General features: G+C 41.3%; 1 protein-coding gene across 1 annotated transcript in view; it reads right to left on the reverse strand.

The window, feature by feature from the left end:
* Nucleotides 1-678: 678 nt before the first annotated feature.
* The window catches only part of Znf277 (zinc finger protein 277), a 135,601-nt gene continuing 114,880 nt past the window's right edge, over nucleotides 679-21,399 (reverse strand). Inside the window, exons 6-12 of the mRNA XM_052738386.1 lie at nucleotides 15,788-15,898; nucleotides 14,994-15,126; nucleotides 7,996-8,063; nucleotides 5,588-5,684; nucleotides 3,671-3,713; nucleotides 2,208-2,382; nucleotides 679-972 (exon numbers count right to left, since the gene is read on the reverse strand). Coding sequence (XP_052594346.1) covers nucleotides 786-972; nucleotides 2,208-2,382; nucleotides 3,671-3,713; nucleotides 5,588-5,684; nucleotides 7,996-8,063; nucleotides 14,994-15,126; nucleotides 15,788-15,898 — 814 coding nt within the window. The 3' untranslated portion in view covers nucleotides 679-785. The remainder of the gene's footprint in view (nucleotides 973-2,207; nucleotides 2,383-3,670; nucleotides 3,714-5,587; nucleotides 5,685-7,995; nucleotides 8,064-14,993; nucleotides 15,127-15,787; nucleotides 15,899-21,399) is intronic.

The raw sequence follows: 21,399 nt of genomic DNA on the forward strand, positions 1-21,399 counted from the left end.
ATTAAAACTGAAAAGTTCCTTTTAACTTTACTAGGTGCTGTAATGCAACTGCAATTATATTCCTAGACAACAGTACTTATCTTTGTTACTATTGCTATTATAATATATAGTAGGGATATACATACATAAGTACATATATATTTTGGGGAAAGAGTGAGCGTAATTACACTGTGTCCATTTCTATGGGGTTGTAACCCAGGAAAACAGTAACACTGTAATACCATCAGTTTGGATTATTCTTTTTTTTTTTTTTTGGTTTTTCGAGACAGGGTTTCTCTGTGTAGCTTTGCGCCTTTCCTGGAACTCGCTTTGGAGACCAGGTTGGCCTCGAACTCACAGAGATCCGCCTGGCTCTGCCTCCCGAGTGCTGGGATTAAAGGCGTGCGCCACCACCGCCCGGCTTGGATTATTCTTAAGTAGTCTAATTTGTGCATTATCCAGATCTTTGATCATCTTTCTTTGCTTCTGTGAGTTGTCTTTGAATCTTTGAATCATGCACCAATTTAGTGCAGAAATCACCCTGAAACGTGTGACTTGTTAGGTGGCAGAGGCCTGTGGTTCAAATCAGGGTTATACGTTTGAAGGTTTATTTGTGAGTTTCATGTTTTCCTTACTGTAGATAACCATGAGTTTATGAAAGAAAATCATTTAAGATAACCATAATAAAATTTCCCAGTCTAAATATAAAAATGCCACATTTTATTTTCCTTCATTTCTTGAAAAAAAGCTTCCTTAAGAGCAAGCATGATTTCATCAATGAAAAACCAGATCTGAGCTCTTCTTTCTTAGTTTTCTAAGCATTCCTGGAGCAGCAATTGGTTCAAAACACTGCTTCGTTTCAAAGCACACAGTTTGGATGTGTCTTCACTGATGACAGGGACGTTTTCATGGTGCTCTTGAGCTGTTAGGTCACTTTCACTGTCAGACAGTGTGCACAGGAGGGTGTCATTCTCATAGGTGGGAAAGAAATACCTGAAAGCAACCACAGAGACACCGAAAAACCAAATGAGTAAAGTTCCCAGGAAGAGTCCACGCAGCTGAGTGCACACACCGCCAGCTTAGCCATGTCCGTTTACTAACACTTTCACAGCTGTAAAGGCTGTGCTGGGAGACAGCCCTGACGCTCTCCCCTGCCCCTTCCTGTCTGACATGAACCTGGTGGGATCCAGTCTTGCTAGCAGGCCACTCAGCTCAGAATCTCTCATGATAAGAAACACCATCAGTACAGGCAACCTGCTCCAGTACTGGGCAGCTTTGTGACAGCTAAAAACAGCACCCCATTCATTTACTCAAAGTCCTGGTCCTTCCCAAACACTAACTAAGTTCAAAATGGCTATTTTTTTTTGCAAAAGTAAAATTTTCAAATACCCAACAAAAGCATAATGATTACTAGCTCCTTCATCTCCAATCTGTATAAGAAGCAAGAACAGTGCACCAGTTCAACAGAAGGCTGACTTTGGTCCTCATAAATTGGAGGTTTTCCAAACAAGCAAAGCTAGAGTGATCTTGTTAGAGTTCTGTGGAGGCCTAGTTTAATATTCTCTGAGGATGGTGAAATGTTTAGGCAGCTAGTATCCCACTCCCTCCACTGACATTAACAAGAATGATATGAAAACCATCACAGAAGGATTAGACTGGCAAATGATACTTGGGAAATTTGACAGCACTTACTTCAGTAGGTTCATATCAGAGAACAAAGGCTTAATGTTTTTAAAGTGTCAATATGAAAAATGCACACCAGGAGTTAGTTCCATGATGTGCATGTCATTGACATAGTAATTTTTATCAAAATGATATAATTAGATAAGTATACAAATACAGGCATACAGCTATTTATTTTATCACTACTTATAATAGCAAAAGGTAAGAAATAACCTAACAAGTTAGGACATACTATTCAAAGGGACATCTGGCAGCCATTAAAAAGATGGACAGATGGGCATCAGATAGGGAAGGATGCTTGGAATATTTTGTTAATAAAATATTATTAAAAAGTCTGTATCTACTTCTATATTGAATATAGTTATACATGACTACCCAACTCAGATTTCAAAACACTGGTTTCATGTGTTTACAAGTTATATAAACTTTATAAACTCCTTGCTTATGGTTGGCTTCAGGTGTGTTTCCAAGTTTAAAGAAGTTGAGTAAAGGGACACAGTGAGGAGGACAGGGCACAGGAGTCCACGTCCACTTCAGAGACTTACTCCAGTTGATCCCACGTCTTTCTGTCAGGAAGCAGTGAGGTGTGCTTAGCTTCTTCCATGTGAGTCCTTAAATCTGTTTTGGACTTGAACTTCCTATGGCAACTGTAGCATTTGCCCTGGTGAACTTGCCTTCGAATGAAATTGACCAGCTTCACTTGTTGATAGAAATTTAATCCTGAAAATCATTAGACAACCGTCAGCATTATTTCCTCACTGTCATCAATTTAGTTCCTTTAAAAAAAAACTACATTTATTTTAAACTGATACATAAAAGCTTAAATATTCATGGGATATCATGTGATGCCTTAAGTTCTACTATACATTCGACAATATTTACCATTTTTATGTAGAAAACATTAAATTTTTTTTGTCATAATTTCTTACACGAGACACCTATCCTCATTAACCAACCTGAAAAGATGGAACAATTATAATACAATAATGGATCCCAATATAGGGCTTATACGCTGTGTTCTAAGCTAACCATGTCTTAATACATTCAAACATCCAAGCCATCATCACACGGTGGACTCATTGCGTCAACGTTACTCATTAGGAAACTGTTCAAGATTTTGCAGCCAGGAAGTGGTGGAGCCACGGTCTGACACCGGGTGGGTGGTTGTCTTGACTAGTAAACCAATGGTGTGTGCAACATATATGTTACATATATGTCTACAATAGCAGCAAAGCAAAGGCACATGCCCAGGAGCTCAGCAAAGTAGCCACTGTGCTGGAAGGGACGTGAGCTTTTCAGTATCTTAGACCCAGCAGGAAACTAGTAATTCATGTCTCAGCATCTAATCCTTCCATGGCAGCCACCCTGAGAGCAACGTAACTGTTCACATCTGTAACGACTAATAGCAGCGATTCTGACAATCACCGCTGCATGTATTTTTGTACACTCGGTTCACTATATTCTGCCCTAGGGTCACATACACTGTAAGTGCACGAGTCAGAACACTACTGTAGTCTGACTTTAAGATTCTGAGCTCTTATCTGGGTATGGTGGCGCACACCTTTGATCTTAGGACTCAGAGGGCAGAGGCAGCCAGATCTCTGTGTGTTTGAGGCCAGCCTGATTTACATGGCAGGTTCCAGGTCAGCCAGAGCTGCGTAGTGAATGAAGCCTGTCTCAGAAACAAAATAAATAAATAAATTATAAGAAGAAGCCCCAAGCCCCTATAAACTTGTGTTCTTTCTGCTAGCCTCTTCTTGCATTTTATTAAAGCACTCCTATATGTAGGAGAGCGGAAGAAAGGACATGAAATTAAAAATAAATCTCTGAAGATTAGAATTTGAGACGGCTGAGAAGCACTGCTTTAGTGAGTTCTCATGAGAGTGTCTGCACAGAGATAGACGTTGTAACTGCAGCTCCCCAGTCACCACGACAGGACATGGGTGTCATTATAGGACAGTTCATAAAGGTGCAGTGTCACGGAAAACAACTTCCCAACCAAACTTACCAAGTTCTGACTTTATTCTGAGGAGATCAAACTCATGTGTGTCCTAAAAAAGGGATGGAAGATATTTGTAAGCATATGAATTATTTAATCTTTCAGGCTGAAGTTATAAACAGACAGCTGATTCATAGGGCCTTGAGTATGTTAGAAGCAGTCTGAGTTCATCGTCTTCTGCTTTTGAAATCTTCTAATTCTATCTACTTCCCCCACGGTCAGCAGTTCTTTAAAGCTCGATCCAAAGAAGGCACATCAATCAGTTAAAACATTTTAATTGGTTATAGCTTACTGGTGCAGTTTTTAGTTTACCATGTCTGAAATGTCTAGTCTGATAAAAGAGTGTGGTAAGTTGTGCTTGTAGTACGCAGGGCATCTGAACCATATTTCCAGAACCAGGTATTAGAGAACCACAGGCAAGTGATGTTTCATGCATTCAGGCGCTTTTTTTTTTTTTTTAAATGTGAAAGTTTCTCTTCTCACCCATCTTCTCACCAAGCACGCTTTTGTAGGACTGATGCAGCACAGAGACTCACTGCATTATGCTTGTCCCCTCTCTCTAGCTGTCTGTGTCAATGTTCAAACTTACAAGCTCACAGAAAAAAATCGGGCTCACTGTGGCAGCACTTTGTGCAGTACCACTGGATGCAGAATGCTCAGGAATTCATGACATGCTACCACCAAGAGTGACTGAACAGGATCAATGACCCCTGTGGGGATACCAAAAGGGTCACTCTCACATGGTAATATAGCTGTAGATCTACATATCTCCACCCTAGTGGTATTATAACTATTATAACTCATAACCTATTACAGACACACAGATTCGTAAGGATATAGGCCCAAAATCTTTCTAGTTTTGCCCGGGTCATTATTTTGCTCAACTAAGAACAGTATTTCTGAATGAGGAGGAGCCAAGGTGAGTGAAGAAGAGGCATCAACCACAGACAGACGCAGCTGAGAAGACAGGGAGAGAATGTGAGAACTCCTCAGAAATATCCTATTGTTATTATTCCCAAGTTGTTGTGATACTGTCATACACCATTATATACTCTTTTCTTTACCCCAGCATTCAGCCAAGGGTCACAGTAACAAACAGGGGTACCTCTTGTGGGTACACTGAGGTCATAGAGGTTCAGAATTACTAGTGTCAAGCTTCACTTAATATAAACATGACACCCAGAGGGGAAGCAGACCAGGAATGTGCCTACGTTTCTTCTTTCTAATTCCTGGTCCCTGAAGGGGCTCTACACCCAAATCATGTCCAGTTCCACCTTGATCTTTGTGAGTAGCAAGTCCTCTGTTCTTTCTATCCCACTCAACAGGACATAAAGCCAGAAAACAGACCCCAGAAGCCACTGTGTATGGGTATTGCAATTGTGGCTGCAGATCTCAACTTCTGAGCTAGAATTACCAGGTGAGCACTCGAGGCTGGCAACCTATGCTCATGGCCACTCAGATCCCCCTGTTCATCCTGTATACTGCCCCATGCTTGTCCTGGAGGGACCTGGCCTGTCTCTTCTGCTGTCCAGTGCACTTCAGGAATGGAATAATGATTGGAGGATGTGTGCTTTCGTTTCCTGCCTGTCTCCATGCTGAGACTAACATACCTTGACAAAAACAAACACAGAAACACCTTCACGGAGAAAGGAAAAGCAGAGAGGGACAAGTACTGGTGCTCAGTTCTTTTTCTCCTGGGTCTGGAACCCAGTCCATGGAGTGGTGCTGTCCACATTTAGGGTAGGTCCTCCTACCCAAATGAACCTGATCAAGGAAAGCCCTCAAACATGCCCAAAGGCTCCTTCTAGGAAATTCTAGGTTCAGTCAACTTGACAATCAACATAAACCATGAGTAATGAAGGTCCAATGATCATCACTTTCACCCTGTCAGAATGAAACAAGATCAAGGAGACAAAAGCATCTCACCTTCATGTGCACATACAATTCATCTATTGTTTCTTCTTGTTTTTCACAAAATAGACAGACAGCACACACAGGGTATTCTTGCCAATCAGACCAGTCACTAGGTTAAAAACAGAAGACAGAAAACATGGTGATTTTTTTTCACTGGAGGGTGCACCACACAATGAGCTGTATTAGTGTCTCGTTCCCAGCATATGCCAGCAGTCTTTGAGTCTGACATTTTGGTAATGACTGTCACATACCATCATGACTTTCAGATATAGCATCTGACATTCTACACAGTATCATGAGATGACTAGGAAGAGCCAGCAGGTGCTGCCCCGTTTTCTCCATTTGCCACTCTTCTGAGCAGTGATATGAGAATGGAAGAGTGTGGTATTTTCCAGAGACAAAGCACTTTAATTAAAAAGGATGCCTATCTAGAGATGGGATGCTCTCTCATTAGCCAAAAGCGCTAAATGTACACGATGTTAGCTGAGATGCTGGCGTTGGGCTTCAACATGAGGGATGGTATATATATTTTTTTTTTTTTGGGGATGGTATATTTTTACAGAGGCTACACATGTGTTTCAGGAGGGAATCACTGATTATTTTAAATGGGCCAATGTTCCATCTCGTAGTAGAATGGTGACTCAAAGGGCATATGGGGCCAGAGAGGTGGCTCAGAGGTTGAGTGCTTGATTCACAAGCATGTGGACTAAGTTGAGATCCCAGGACCCATGTAACAAACAGGGTTCTCACATACACCTGGAACTCCACCTTTGAGGGAGGGATAGATAGGAGGATCACCTGAGCTTGCTGGCTTTCAGTCTAGCCTAGAAAACACGAGCCCTGGTTCAGGGAGAGATCTCCCTGAGTAATGGAGGAGGCCACCCAGTGCCTTACTCTGGCCTCCGAGCACATGCACAGGTGCACACAAAACAAACACAAATGCATGCACACACATAAATAAGTCAACCTCTAAAAAAGCTGACAGGGCCTTTTACTACTTTCTCTAATCCTATGCAGTTATTTCTTGAAACATTCCCAACTTCTTGTCATTCTCCAACCAGAAAAACGACCAGCAGGGAAGAATTGTGACGATAAGGATACACATTTAAATTGGAACAAGGGGGACTTTTATGGAACATTAAGAACCTAGCACTGCTATAACTTTGAAGATCAACTTAATCTTTGACTGAAAACCAGTAAATATTGTGCTGAAGAGATGGCTCTGTGGTTAGAGCAAGCACTACTTTTGCAGAGACTTGAGACCGGTTCCCAGCATCCACGGTGGGCAGCTCACAACCCCAGCGGTGGGGCTGTTTTGGGAGTTGTAGGACTATTTAGATGTGGGACCTAGCTGGCCAATTTAGGGTCATGGAAGCAGGGAGTGGAGGCAGGTTCTGGCCCCAGGCCTCTGAAGATGTTGTAAGCCCCCATCAGCAGTGATGGAGCCCCAGCTTCCATGACTGCCCTGCAATGAAACCCTTAGCTGAAACCAACCCTTCTCTTCTTAGTTGCCTCTCATCAGGTACTTACTCACAGCTGTAATGACAGGCAAGCGACTTGAGGAGGAGGCTATGCATATTACAGCGCCGAAACATTGTTCTGGCCCTTGCAATGTACTTTCACATACTCGTCTTTGTAGCCAAAGTGCAGTTATGTGGCTCATCTAGCTGCAGGAAGGGCTGTGGAAGCCTTTTAGTTACACGACATACAGCATCCTGGTGGTTATCAGGTTTTATATTGCTAAGGAAGAAGCAGCAAATGGGTGCAGAGAGACAACTGGAAATCTCGGTCACAGAATGTATGGAATGTGAAGTCTCATTCAGTGCCACCACTTTCCAACTGTGACCTGAGACAGGCTGTCTAACCTGTGTGCACCACAGCGTCACTACCAGACTTACACAGTACCACTTCAAAGGGATGGATATACGGATCAAACAATAAACTGTCCAACACTGTATTAGTACATATAATCACTCAAAGCGTGAATTTATTTTCCTTATCCAAATTCCCTTTGATGATATTTTAATGTATAGTAGAAAAGAATATGAAGAAATCAGAAAGCCTTAATCGGATTTCTGGCTTCATTGTTATCATATCTTTAGCAGGTTTCTGTCTAAGATGCTGACAATATATATCTGTGTTCTTAACAGAATTACTGTGTTTATATGTTCTGCTCTCTGTATGAAAAAGTAGAAAGTAAAAAACAAACCCAAACCCAAACAAAACTCTCTCAAAAGTATCTTTAGTGATTTTTATGTGAAAATTATTTTAATTTAAAAATCTTGCTACTTCATGAAAGGATGCATGGCTCAAAGAGGTCTTCTTTCTATTCTCTCTTTGGAGTGGTAAGGATAGAGCAAATTAAAGAACTGTCTGCTAGTTCTTCAACACTGTAGTTAAGCAGCAGTGACAGGCCTTACTCTTCCGGAAGGTCCAGTAACTCTCGGTCATCTTCCAGCTGCACCTCTTCCCATGACTTCCCGAGTTCCTTGGCAGGAGCAGCGGAGTTGAGAGAGAGAGAGAGAGGAGAAGAGTGAAAAACGTGAGAAACAGGGCACGTAACTTAGGTACCAGCACCACGAGAGCAAACTCACTCAAACGGTTTTGAAGCAGCACAAGGAAGGTATAGTTAAAAGTTCACTGCCATGATGGAGATGGAGAAATCCTAAAACGCTAAAAACTTAAAACAGTAAAAATATTTCCTTGCTTTTGGAGAAATAGCAATAGCCTCTTAATCATGTTTTCCTGCCCCCCTCCACCTCTTTATTTTAAATCACGGGTTTTCAAGCCTGGATAATATATTAGAATCACTTGAGGATCTGCATTTATTTTATTTTTTAAAGAAAACCACCAAGTACACTGAAATCCCTCCTAGCAGTGTGTCCAAGCCTCTGACTTGCAAAATGATGTTATCATCTACAGAGCTCACTCCTGGGAACTACACAATCAAGGTGCAATCCCCACAAAGACATTAACCCCCCTTGGCGGATCAGCACTTGACTGATGCTGAGGAAATGGCTCAGTGGACAACATGCTTGCTGCACAAAAGTGACAATCAGACTTTGGACCCCAGAACCTACACAACGCCAGTAAGGTATGATGGTCACCTGTAATCCCGATGCTTGGGAAGCCCAGACAGGGGATCCCTGGGGCCAGCTGACTACCAAGACTAACCGTAACTGGTGAATGCTGGGGCCAGCTGACTACCAAGACTAACCGTAACTGGTGAATGCTGGGGCCAGCTGACTACCGAGACTAACCGTAACTGGTGAATGCTGGGGTCAGGGAGAAAGAGTTTAAATAAAGTGGAGAGCGACGGAGGAAGATATTCAGCATCAATTCAGGCCCTGCATGTATGTGCACAAGAGCCCTCATGCACATATACACATATAAAAAAATCCCCCAAATCAAACTGCGTCCCTCCCTCCCCCCCCCCCTCTCTCTCTCTCTCTCTCTCTCTCTCACACACACACACACACACACACACACACACACACACACACTCTCTCATGTTTTTGTATAGGGTTGCTTTCATAGCTGCCCTTGGCTGAGGCTAGATATGCTTGCATGGATGGCTTCCATTCTTGTTCTCTTGTAGTCTCATCCTCAGACAGCAGCCACAGTGATCTCCCTAAAGGACAGTTCTTTGTATATAGAAACCCTCTCATGGCTCCTCATCAGTTAGAACACAATTCAGAGCTCCTACCATGGTCTATGTACCCCATGGCCTCCCCTGGCTCCTTCTGCATCCTTACTTCCCTCTGCCCCATTTCTTCCTTAGGATGTTCCAGCCAGGCTGGTATTCCTGCTGGACCCTCAACACAGCACACTTGCTTCCACCAGCTGCTCTCTCTCCAGAATGTTCTGCCTGAAATGCTGATCTTCTATATCTCAGTTTGAATACAACCACTCAAGTCTTCCTCTGACTTGTCCAAAATAAAACTCTTCCAATAAGAAAGAAGTCTCTGGGCATGGCATGGCCATTGCATTTGTGAACCCACTGTACCTGTGGTCATCTGCACAAGACTTAGCACACTACTGAGCCCCTCAACATCTCATCATGGATGCTGGAGGGGCCCAGAGGCCCCACCCCTCCTGAGTGTCTACTGGCAATTAACTGTTGTTGGAGGAGGAGCTCTGATTTTCTTTATCTGTGTAGCCACTGGTAAGTTGCCCTTGCTCCAGTAAATAACCTCCCATCCATGCTCAGGCGAGAAACTCTAAACTCATTGGCCATGCAGAAAAAGAAGACATGAAAGTACGGGGTAGGGAGATTTGAGAAGAAGGACGGGTACAGCGGGGAGAGATCAGAGGTGAGAGAAGAGGGAGTATGTGTGAAAATGACTAAAATTCACTATAGAAATGTATGAAACTCAAACAATGAAAAGCAAAAAATAGTAACACTCCTGTTCCAAGCTCCAAGCTCCTTTCTGTTCCTCCATGTCATGGAGGTATCCAAGCACTGTTGTGTGTATGGGCATGTCTTTATTTGCTCTTCATCCCCTCGTTTGAATGTTTAAGGAGACATGACCTTTGTTCCTGGTTACATTTTCTGATTCTGTCCACAGTGGATACTACAATTTTTTTTTATTGTAACTGAAAATAAATGAAAATTTGAGGTCGTCGATTTAGATATTACTTTAAAAGGATTTTCTGAGGTAATTAAACAGTGTCTACAATGCATATGCGTGGTATGAATAGGACTCAATATCTGTTAAACCCTTTTATCTTTACAGTTAGTACATAAGTTCCGTTTTCTGGGGCCTCTGTGTGGCAGTGTCAGCAAAACCCCACAGAAGGATGATTAGGATAGCCCCGTCATTTCTATCTTCTCCTTTGAACTGTTTTTCCCTCTTTATGACCTGTCTTTTCTCAATCAAATCTGTATACGAAAGCTGATGAAGGCCTGTTACTGGACATCTTTTCAAGGAGCTGACACAGATCTGGTCACACCCGGCCGGGCCAGCTCTGGGCACAGGCACCCTTCTCATTCAATGGCTTTCTTCTGGAATCCTGTACCCAAGATTTTCTCAGTTATGGACATGCTTTCCTCTTAAAATAAAGGTATTCATTTAGCTAAAACAAAGAACTATGTGCACCATTATACTTTAGAGGGAGCAAGAAAATCTATCATTCACCAACTTAATGAGAGGTTTTGAAGCTGTCATTATTTATCAGCCAAACGATGCATAAACTCAGACATGCTGAGATCTACCATACCGTCATTAGAGACAGTTAATTTGAACGCTATAATGTACTTTGTAGAGTCATCATAAACTGTTGGAACCTCATTATACGGCATCAAGAATGGTTTCAACACTGTTAACAGGATCTCTGCAAGAATTTTTGGTAATACATTAACATTTTCATGCTGTACTTGGTCTCTCTGGACTAGGATTTATGGTCATAATTTTATTGCTACAAGGCATTCAAGAAGAGGCCATCTGTGATGTTACCAAGTGAAATGAGGAAATGATGCTTATCAACAAATGTTTTGAGTCAAAGGAAAAACCAATTTTTTTTCATTGTCAGATTTGGTAACTCAAGAATAATTTTGTAACTTTCTGAGTGTTTACTATAACCTGTAGCAAATTATCTTCATAATACAACTTTTAAAATGTACCAAACCTGAAAAAAGAGGAAAATCTATTTTTGTTAGTCTATTAGGAAACAAGCAATTTGCACTTGACAGTGGTCTACTATTTCCTAAAGTACTCTGCTTAGGGACAGGAGCTAAAGGGGGAAAACATGGAAAAAAACAAGGCACATGATTTTCCAATTAAGACACTGTGCTAATGAATCATGTCAGGAAAGCTAAGAACACAAGAAAAACAAAGTTTGGAAGGCATGTCTGTAAAGATGTTCAAAACACCCCCTCAAACCTCTGCATCAGATGGCCTGTGAGCAATGAGAGGGTGGAGGAAAAAGGGAAAAGATCTCCTTCAAACAGGTCCCCTCCATCTAGTTTGATCCCCAATCTCTCTGTCCCTCTTTGTCTTTCTGTTTCTGTCTTTCTCTCCCCTGCCCCCCGAGACAGAGGAAGAGACACATCTTTTAAATGTGAAGGATTTAGAGCACTATAACAAAACTCTTCAGGCTAGGAGCCTACATCTGTTTTAGGCAGCTTCATATACTTTAAGATTAAATAAAATAAAACAGACTACATGATAAAACCATAACAGAAAGAGTTTCCTTTAGAAAACTCTGGGCTTGGTGCCTGAGTGCCTTAGGAACATGAGGCTGGAACCCACTAATGTCAAGTCGTTTGTTGTCCCTGAGGCTGGAGTATCTGACTTGTGAAGCTAAGGGAGATCTTGTCTCTTAACAATTACTGCTATTCATTAAACTCTATTTGATGAAGAAACAAAGCAAGATTTGAGGTAAATGATCCAGACGGTGCAAAGGAGAGTCCGTGTGTTTGCAAGTCTGTTACATTAAAAAACTAATGTAAATTATTAGGCATAGAAATGATCTCACCCAAGAAGAAGCACACTTGTCAGATTTGCTCAGTTCAGAGGGGGCTGAGAACAGCTTCTTTGTCCTTGTTCTTCTACCTTGAGGATACTGGAGAGCATCTTGCCAGATATCTGGGATGCTCTGGAGATGCTAAAAGTGTTTGAAACGAGCAAGAAGCTGCATGGTCAATGGTCAGATTACTACTCATATACCCCACAGAAGAGGTCAAATGCTGATTTCGGACAAGATGCTCATTGGATGTGCTCACACCAGCCTCCTATTCCAGCCTCTGAACTCCGAGAGTAGAGATCTAATCAGCCACCTTGCCTACAAAATGCTTCCTTCTGTCCCAGTCTTCTGGTGTTGGGAAGGCACTTGAAAGTCCATGGAGTGTATGAAATGGACAGAAGGGACACAGAGCAGACTACAAATACAGCTGTCATTTGCCCATGTTCCCTGTGGAACACTCCATGAAAGTCTCTCATTATTTTGCTTTAGTTTTTTAAAAATAAGGTTTTATCATTACTCATCACTTAGGCAAAATTTTAGAGAATTTATTCTTCATTCTAACAACTTGTTCTTCACATTAAATAGTGTTCATTAACATGTCTAAAACAAGACTATAATGATTCTGAGAAACTGCTGGATCTAATTTTTCTCTAATGACATACTAATACTATTTGGAACATTCTCTTATATGCATATCCTAAATATTATTATGCTTTTTACTTAGAACAAGACTCTTTAAACATCCCTAGGATGTTGTTAGGGCTGAGGTGTCTGGTGAGCACTTCTCTAGTTCAGGGCAGTCACACATCTCAGGGACTTTATTGCTTTCTTCTGTCCTTTTCAAAGGTATTTGCATTGTTTTTAAAATTCTAATGCATCAGAATACATTTTAATTTTCCCTAATCATTTTCATATTTATTAACCATTTACTTCAATACTTGGGTTAAAAAGAGCTACTGTTGTAGGTGAGAATCACAAAGCAGAGGTTAAAGCTGGCTTAACTTTTGAGTTTGTTTCAAGAGAACAGGCAAGGGTGAACAAGCCATCACGATATCAACACTTCTGAAGAATACAATGAAGGTACCAACATTATCTCAACCACCAGAAGAAAGAAAACGGTTCACCCTGGTGGTGTGAACCTGTGGAAATGGCTTAGCCTCACTCTGCCCCAGTGTCCTTATCTAGAGGGTGCCCTTCATATAATGCCTGTGTCCTGGGGATGTGCTTAAATGACTAGTGTATAAATACCTGTGATAGTGCCTGGCCTACTGAAAGATCTCTGTCAGTGCTGTTATTTTAAAAATGGGGTTTATGTCAATATCACCCTCAAGTTGTGATTTCATTTTCATTTCATATTTACTAAGACCATTGTATTCTCTTGAGCCATGAGTTGCTACAGCAAATCTGTGGTTAGTACAATCCATCATGTTCCCCCTAGGGACAGCTGGCACTCATAAACAATTTCAGCTTGACAATCAGTCAGTCACACTATTTGATGCTCAGGGATTGAAGTATCACACTTTTCTAAAATGCCAATAGAATATGAGTGTGTGAACCCTCTCAAGTCTCCCTCCAAGGTAAAGACTCCTGTTACACAATGTCCTGCTAATTTGCAGCTCTTGTATCTTCGCTTAAAAGGGCCCCTGAGGGAAGAACTATTAAGCTGCTTTCTTGGCTTGCTGCAGTGGCTGCATACTCGTGGCTGCATACTCCAGCCAGTGCTGCAGCGCACTCCCTGTTGGAGTGGACTGGGCCCTGAAGCAGCTTCGCTCTAGGAAGTCATGACTGAATGATTTTAAGAGAAGATTGAAGGACTCAGGGGGTGCCTTTGCCTTTGGCTGGTTGTAAAACATTTGTAGTAAAGCTTGGCAGGTTCCCAGAGTCAATCTTTAAGTACATGCTCAGCTTACTTCTGGAGGAGAATTTCAGGTTAACACTATCTGACTAAGTTAAAACACATGAAAAGTATACATTAGAGCAGAGTTCTCAAACACAAATCATGTATACCGCTTTCTATCCAACACATGGAGTGGCAGGTAATATTCAATCAGTCTTCCCAAATCAACAGGTTTGGATTTTAGAGTACTTACATTGAGAGGGAAAACAACCAACCACCAACAACCCAAAATAACCCTGCTTCAGAAAACATCGCCATCAAAACTCTTATCTTCCATCTTTCTGTAGAGCCACTTAATCCTTTCCTGTGTATGGGTAGTATACTTCATTACATACGATTAAAAAGTAGGAGGCTTGAGGGCAAGCCTGGTAGCATTCTCCAGCTATTATGTTAGTCCCAAATCTCCTCTGAGATTTTTTTATTATTATTTTTTAATAACCCCCGTGACTTTGTCTCTAACTGAAGAGCTCCCCAGAGAACTAATCTACAGTGGGCAGCAAACAGGACAGAGACTTTGGGCTTTAAGGCATTTAACACCCTTGGCATGGGCCACCAAGCAAATAAAAAAATTTCTTGCATAGTTAAATGGAAGAGTTTCCCTGAAACTTCCCTGAAAAGAAGCTGACACAGATACTGACAGAGATACACATTTTATTTTGAGGATAAGTGGAGAGATAGGAGAAGAGTAAAGAAACTACTTTTAAAGAATTGTCTTGTGTGGCACCTAGCACATCAAATACTCAATAAATGCTTTTAAAAACAGAATTCACAAATCTCTGGCCTCAAGCTACCAGCTAGTACAAATGGGAAATGGTTCTCGTTGCTTTCACACTGCATTCCAAAGAGAAGTCATCTCTACTGTAGACCCATCTGCCAAACCAAAGACAACCCACCAAATTTGCTTTGTAAACCACTGCTAACGCCTTCTTGATAATGCCTCTCATTACCGTTTAACCTCTTTATTGATTCATTCATTATTCACACATTAGTTGGCCTGTAGGTAGATTTGTTTACAGTATTGTAACCAAATTTTAAACTATAGAAAGCATGACTTACCAAGTAATTGATGACATAAAATCGGTCATAGTCTCTGTTCTTCGGGTTGATCCTACGATGCTGTTTCTTCCTCATGTGATCTTTAAGTGTGTTTTTGTCTCTGAAGGTCTTTTCACAGTATAAACACTGTAAACTAAAAGAAACACACAGGCATTGCTAAACACATCTTGGACAGTTGCTGCAAGAACCCTTTTTTTAATCTAACATTTATTTGTTTGAGTCCACAAAACAAACGAGGGTAATACGGTCCTTCCATGAACCCCCCCCCCTCCCTCCAGTTGGCTTTGTAGAAAGCATGGTATGACTTCCTTTGCAGTGGTCCAAACTTGGCAGTTGAGTTGAGACTGTGGCAGAGATTGCTCTGTTTCCAGACTGTGACCACTGCAAACAATGCGACAGTGACCTCCTGTCACTGGAGCCATACCTTCCCTGCCACGATGGCTGTCATCCCTGGGAACTACGTGCCAGATCACTTGTGACTTTCCAGGTATCTGGTCACAACAATGAGAAAAGTAACTAATATAGATGGTGAGTATATTTTTCATGATATAACTTACATGGTGCTTGGCATAAATCATGTATTTTAATGTAAAAAGTTAAAAACTCACTAGAAGGCAATATAATCTAGACAAAATGCACATAATACCAAAAAAAAAAGTAAATTTCCACAATGTAAGAAACAAGTAACTTTCATTTCTTTAATTATAAATTAATTTATTAAAATAATTTTTAAAAATTTAGAAATGTCTAAGATTAAGTTAGGTTTAGGCTGTGTTTCATGAAAGAGCACCTACTTGTCCAGTTTCTTCTGTAGTGTGCATAGGAATTCAGTGCAGTTTACAATGTTGTCTGGCAAACCAATATTGAAAGCATGCTCCCTGGCCATGTGGTTCAACAGAACAGATCTGTGAAGGAATATGAACAATCTCTATTATTTATAAAAAATGTCGGAGCAAATCAGGCTAGAAATAGCATTTATATAATAACAATTGATCAAAGCATAAGCAAGTACTAAATATTGCCATAAACACTGAGCCTCGTTAAAATGGATATGCTACACAATATGTGAACACACATGTCTGTTTTCCGACATTGCAAGGATTAGACTCGGTTGGAATATCAGGTCCTATTATTTGATCTAGTAAATAATGATGCTGCCTCTGCTTCTCCAACTCACTATGAGAATAATGGTTAATTTTAGACATTAGCTTTACTGGGATAAGGAACACTAGAGAACTAGGAAAGCATTTGGTGTGTGTGGTGGTGAGGGTGTTTTCCCAGAAGACTGGTGTGCATCTGAATGTAGAAGCAGGAATCCTACTCTTAGTGGGCAGATGTTATTCTCTTGGTCTCTGTCTCCTGGGGTTAAGACACTATTAATTTCTATCTCTCAGATACTGGAACTCTAGGCTCTCTGGCCTTGAGACTCCACCTTACATAAGTGGTCCCAGAACTCTCAGGCCTTAGGCCTTGAAATGAGTTACACTCTGAATTCTGATTTTGAGCCCTGTGGATCTGCATGGAGTACTTCTGTCTCTAACTTTTAGATGGTACATTGTGTGTTGTGAAATATTTGTTTACACAGTGTGAAGACATGTCACTGTGATTGGTTTAAAAGAGCTGAATGGCCAATAGCTAGGCAGGAGAGAATAGGCAGGATTTCCAAGGATAGAGAGAACTCTGGGAAGAAGAGAGGCAGGGACTATATCAGAGAGATGCGAGGGAGACACTGAAGAGCTCGGTCATATGGTATAGAGTAGAGATAACTGAGCCATGTGGCAGAATGTAGATTTAAAGAAGTAGGTTAATTTAAGCTACAAGAGCTAGTGGGACAAGCCTAAGCTAATGGCCAAGCTTTCATAATTAATAAGAGGTCTCCATGTTGATATTTGGGGGCTGGTGATCCAAAGATAGGCTGACAAGAAAGCTGGCCATAACTGTGGGACTGTTCAGCCTCTATAAATGCATGAAGCACTTCCACTAGTAATCTTCTCACGCATTCCCTTATGAACAGAACATGCTGGTTCTGTTCCTGTGGAAAATTAATTAATTAATCTTGATTATAACGATGGAGAAGAAAAGAGGCAACTCGTTCACAGCAAGATGGCCTTTTCTGTGACATGAGATCATGGACGTTTACCTAGTACAGCATCAGACAGAGATTACGAACCCACTGTTAACAGATGTTACCTGCAAGGGTCATGATAACCTGGAAGCACAATTATCAGCTTCTAGATTAGCTTCTGCACAGAAAGAAACTTGATTTCTAAATTTAAATTTTTTTTTAACTTATGTGCAAAAATATGATGTACATATTCACTGATTACCATATGGTATTTTGATAAATAGATATTATATAGTGCATAAGTCATATCTGCTCTACCATGGATCATTCAAACTTCACTCTCTTGGTTTTGTGGGATACAGTACATTAGCACTAGGTATAGTCACCCTGCTGTGTGGCAGCTGCACACTGGACCTCTTACTGCTGTTTAAATATGATGCACACACACTGATCAACTTTGCCTTTCCCACTACCCTTCCCAGGCACTGGTGGTCAACACTCCATTCTCAACTTTTTTTTAGATTCCACATATGAGTGAGATCATGAAATACTTGTCATCCTGTGCAAGGTTCATTTCACTTGCTATCAATCATGCCATGATGGCTCATTTCACTTCTATCCCTGCTGATGTGATTCAACTTTTTAAGGAGTTAATAGTATTCTATGGCATATATGTATCACATGAAAATCTTAATTCCTACAACTTAAATAATAAGAAGCATATTATATAATACAGGACTTTATCATAAATGAAGGTCAGAATTTTGGGGAATGTATCAGTATGTATATCACTATCAGAGTGTGCATAGTTTATTTTATATACCTTACTTTATTCCTCCAAAGTGTTTTCTAGGTTTTTTTTTTTAAATAAAGCAAACTTCTCTCTATGAATGTGTTAACTTTTTCTGTTCATGATATGGGGGGACACATTTGTTAATCTGTGGTTAATAAGCTGTCTTGTCTAACTGTTTAATGACATAACCTGTAACTTCAACTAAAAATATTAGTTGGGTACTTTACAGTGCTGGTCAGACCCTCAGAGTTCTCCCAGGACATCCTACCCATGGGTTACAGGGCAGAGCCCATGCTGTAGAAGACTCCAGCTAGAAAGAGACTGGGAACTTCTTATAGGAAATGGGGTGGGTGGATAGATGGCAGTGGAATGATGCACTGAGTCAGGAAACTTTCTGTACTCCAAATCCTCACTAGGGCAGGGCAGAGACCTTAGGATCCAAGGAGAAGGGCCCAAACACAGTTATACATGCCTAGGACTTCTAGGATGAGATACCAACTATTCCTAGATGGAGTGAGAAACAGCAGCTGGCTCAAGGGTAGATGAGTTGGCAGCTTTTCCACTACTCCAAGTTATGGATCCAAGACTCCTGATTGTTATGAATTGTACCGAGTGTACTCATGGGAGCAGAGTCCTCCTTCATCCTCTGCAGATTAAAGTCCTGGAGTCTAAGGTCTAAAAATCAGGAGATGAGACCTAAACCAATGGCTGGTTTAAGGAGTGTGTGAGATAAGAGGTATACCAAATCACTGTGACCAGTGGCATCTGGAGTCTGAGAGTTGACTCAGAGGAGTTGGGATAGCACTGTTCTTAGGACCAGTTTATAGGTTCCACTGGACCAAGCCCCATGCCATCTGACTCTAAGGTCTTTTCTAGGAGTAGTAGGCCTGAGTCAGATCTGCCCAGGGTGTTTAGACTAACATACAAGCTTTGAAATGGACACAGATCTAGCAGTTGGCTGAAGAGCTGCAAGTGTACTGGGATGCTTCCCAGGGGTCCAGTCTTTGCTGTTCACCCTGAATGCTCTTGAGGCCTAGTCCTCCTGTACCCTTCTGGGGCCTGCCTGACAGGCATCTAGATATTGAGAGTGAGGGCATGAAGGTGAGCACACAGTGTGAGTTCTACTATGAAGGCTCAGAAAGTTCAAAGAGTTTCCTGCCTTGCCACCCTCTATTTTCCCAAGGTTTTCATGCCCATTTGAGACTTGGGAGGGTTTGAGCAGCTGCAGACATTCTGAAGAGAGGTTATTATGGAGCTAACAGTCTCCATGTAGTCCCAGGCTCTAGGCTGGTGATCAGGATGATGTCCTTTTGGTTTTTAATGGGTTGCCTAGAAGTGGCCCAACTTGACCAGGACTTCCTGGGGATTCTACACTTGACATTCAGGCACTGAAAGGTATAGGTATAGGTAGAGCTATCAAGAAGGGGCTTGGCTCTCCATTACTGTGACGGCTAATTTATGTGTCAGCTTGCCTGGTTAAGGAAAGGCCATACAGCAAGTAAAGCATTATTTGTGGGTGTATTTGTGAGAATGTTTCTGGAAGGGACTGGTCCATATAGAAGAATACCAAATAACGACAAGAACCCTGACCAAAGTGCTGGATAATGCTTTTGTATACTGGTTTAATAAAAGACTGATTGGCCAGTAGCCAGGCAGGAAGTATAGGTGGGGCAAGCACACTGAAGGAATGCTGGGAAGAGGAAGAGCAGAGTCAGGAATCACCAGCCAGACACAGAGGAAGCAAGATGACAAGGCAGAACTGAAAAAAGTTACTAAGTCACATGGCTAAACACAGATAAGAATTATGGGTTAATTTAAGTGTAAGAGCTGGTCAGTAATGAGCCTGAGCTAATGGCCAAGCAGTTATAAATAATATTAAGCCTCTGTGTGATTACTTTATAAAAGGCTGCAGGACTGAAGGTGAGAGATTTGTTCCAAACCACGGGCCAGGCGGGATACAGGAAATCTTCCAACTACACCAGAGCAATCAGGATAACCTATTAAGAACGTTGAGAATGAGACGGACATCTGTTTATCTTCTCCTGTCCTTAAGACCCTGAGATGTCACTATTGCTGGTCCTTGGGGTTCCCAGGCCTTCTGGTTGGGACTAAATTCACCATTAATTCTCTTGGAACCCAAGATTGCAATAGGTGTATTTGTGGAACTTTCAGCCTTTTCCTAAATTATATGAACCCAGACCCATAGTCATATTCTTTTATATATCTTATTGGTACCTAAGTGGTTTACTAGCTTATTCAAAATTGGGTGATTCAACCTATGAGCCTAAGACAGGAAGGCCAGGGCAGGCCGGGATGCACTGCACTCATTTTTCTAGCCACAGCAGGGAGCTGGCAAGGGCAGGGGAGTCTCTGCTGTCTGGCTGAAGATGGCACCATCTGCTTTATCTCCAAGATTTTGAGGTTCTTTAAGACCAGCCAAGATGATTCACTAAAATTGTTACCTTAAATTAGTTTCTCATCCATTAACTTTCATTTCCAGGAAATTACATGCACAACAATTTTAACTAGTATTTCAACTTCTACATTCTTTATAATGTTAATTTTATCATTAATCACACAGCTTTACTTCAAGATGCTATGGAGAAACTTCTAGTTTTAATGATTATTATATTTTTTCAATATTCTCAATGGCCCTTAAGGGCATGCAATAATTATGACTATATAATTAAAACATTCTAGATAGAATTAAGTTTTACTTAAAATATTATTTCAAATACTTTTTCTTCTCAATTTTTCCTCAGTATACTTTAGAAACAAAGTTTTCTGTCTCTTTCTCCTGTCTTATCTTCCTTCCTAGTTTACATCAGACACTGTCAGATCTTTCTTTACAGTTCTGTGGTTTGGATAAATGGGATTAGGTTAAGAGTACGGCTGTGCGAGAGGCCCCCATGGAAAGACGGCGTGAGCCCTGCGCAGCAGATCGTCCCTGACGGCACTGAGGAAAAAACAACTTAATTCCATCAAATTAGAATTCATAATAATTCCAAGGGTACTTGTTTAAGAAAGATGGCTGGACTACGGCAGGGGCTGTGGGCTTCGCTGTGTCTTAACTGGCCTTCTCCATTTTCCTCTGCGGATCCTCTCTAACCTTCACACCAGCAGCCTCGCAGCTGCTAGAGGGGCAGCATGGGAGTGGATGTCCCTGAAGAGTGTCACCACCAACCCTTCTTGATAGATGCTGCCCAAGCTCTCGTCACAAAGTTCTCAGCTGACTTAGAGAACAAAATCTCGCCATCTGAGCATTAGTCCAAATAACCAATGACTTGTTTTTCTTTTAAATACTGCAGCTGCTTGAGGAAAACTATCAATTGTGGCAAATACTATACTAGATAAAACACCCCAGGCAATCTGGGGAGTGAGACATCATGAAGCCTTTGGAGAAGTTATGATAAATCTGGGGGTTTTAGAAGACCATACACAAATTTAAGGCTGTATGAAGACCCACAAAAGACCCAAGAAGACCACAAAATGGAGGTTAAGATGAGTTATGATTCGATGTGGGGTTGAGGTTTGCTCTAATCCAAGTA

The sequence above is a fragment of the Peromyscus californicus genome, unplaced genomic scaffold (genome assembly GCF_007827085.1).
Source record: "Peromyscus californicus insignis strain IS unplaced genomic scaffold, ASM782708v3 Scaffold_15__1_contigs__length_86483966, whole genome shotgun sequence".
NCBI classification, from domain to species: Eukaryota; Metazoa; Chordata; class Mammalia; order Rodentia; family Cricetidae; genus Peromyscus; species Peromyscus californicus.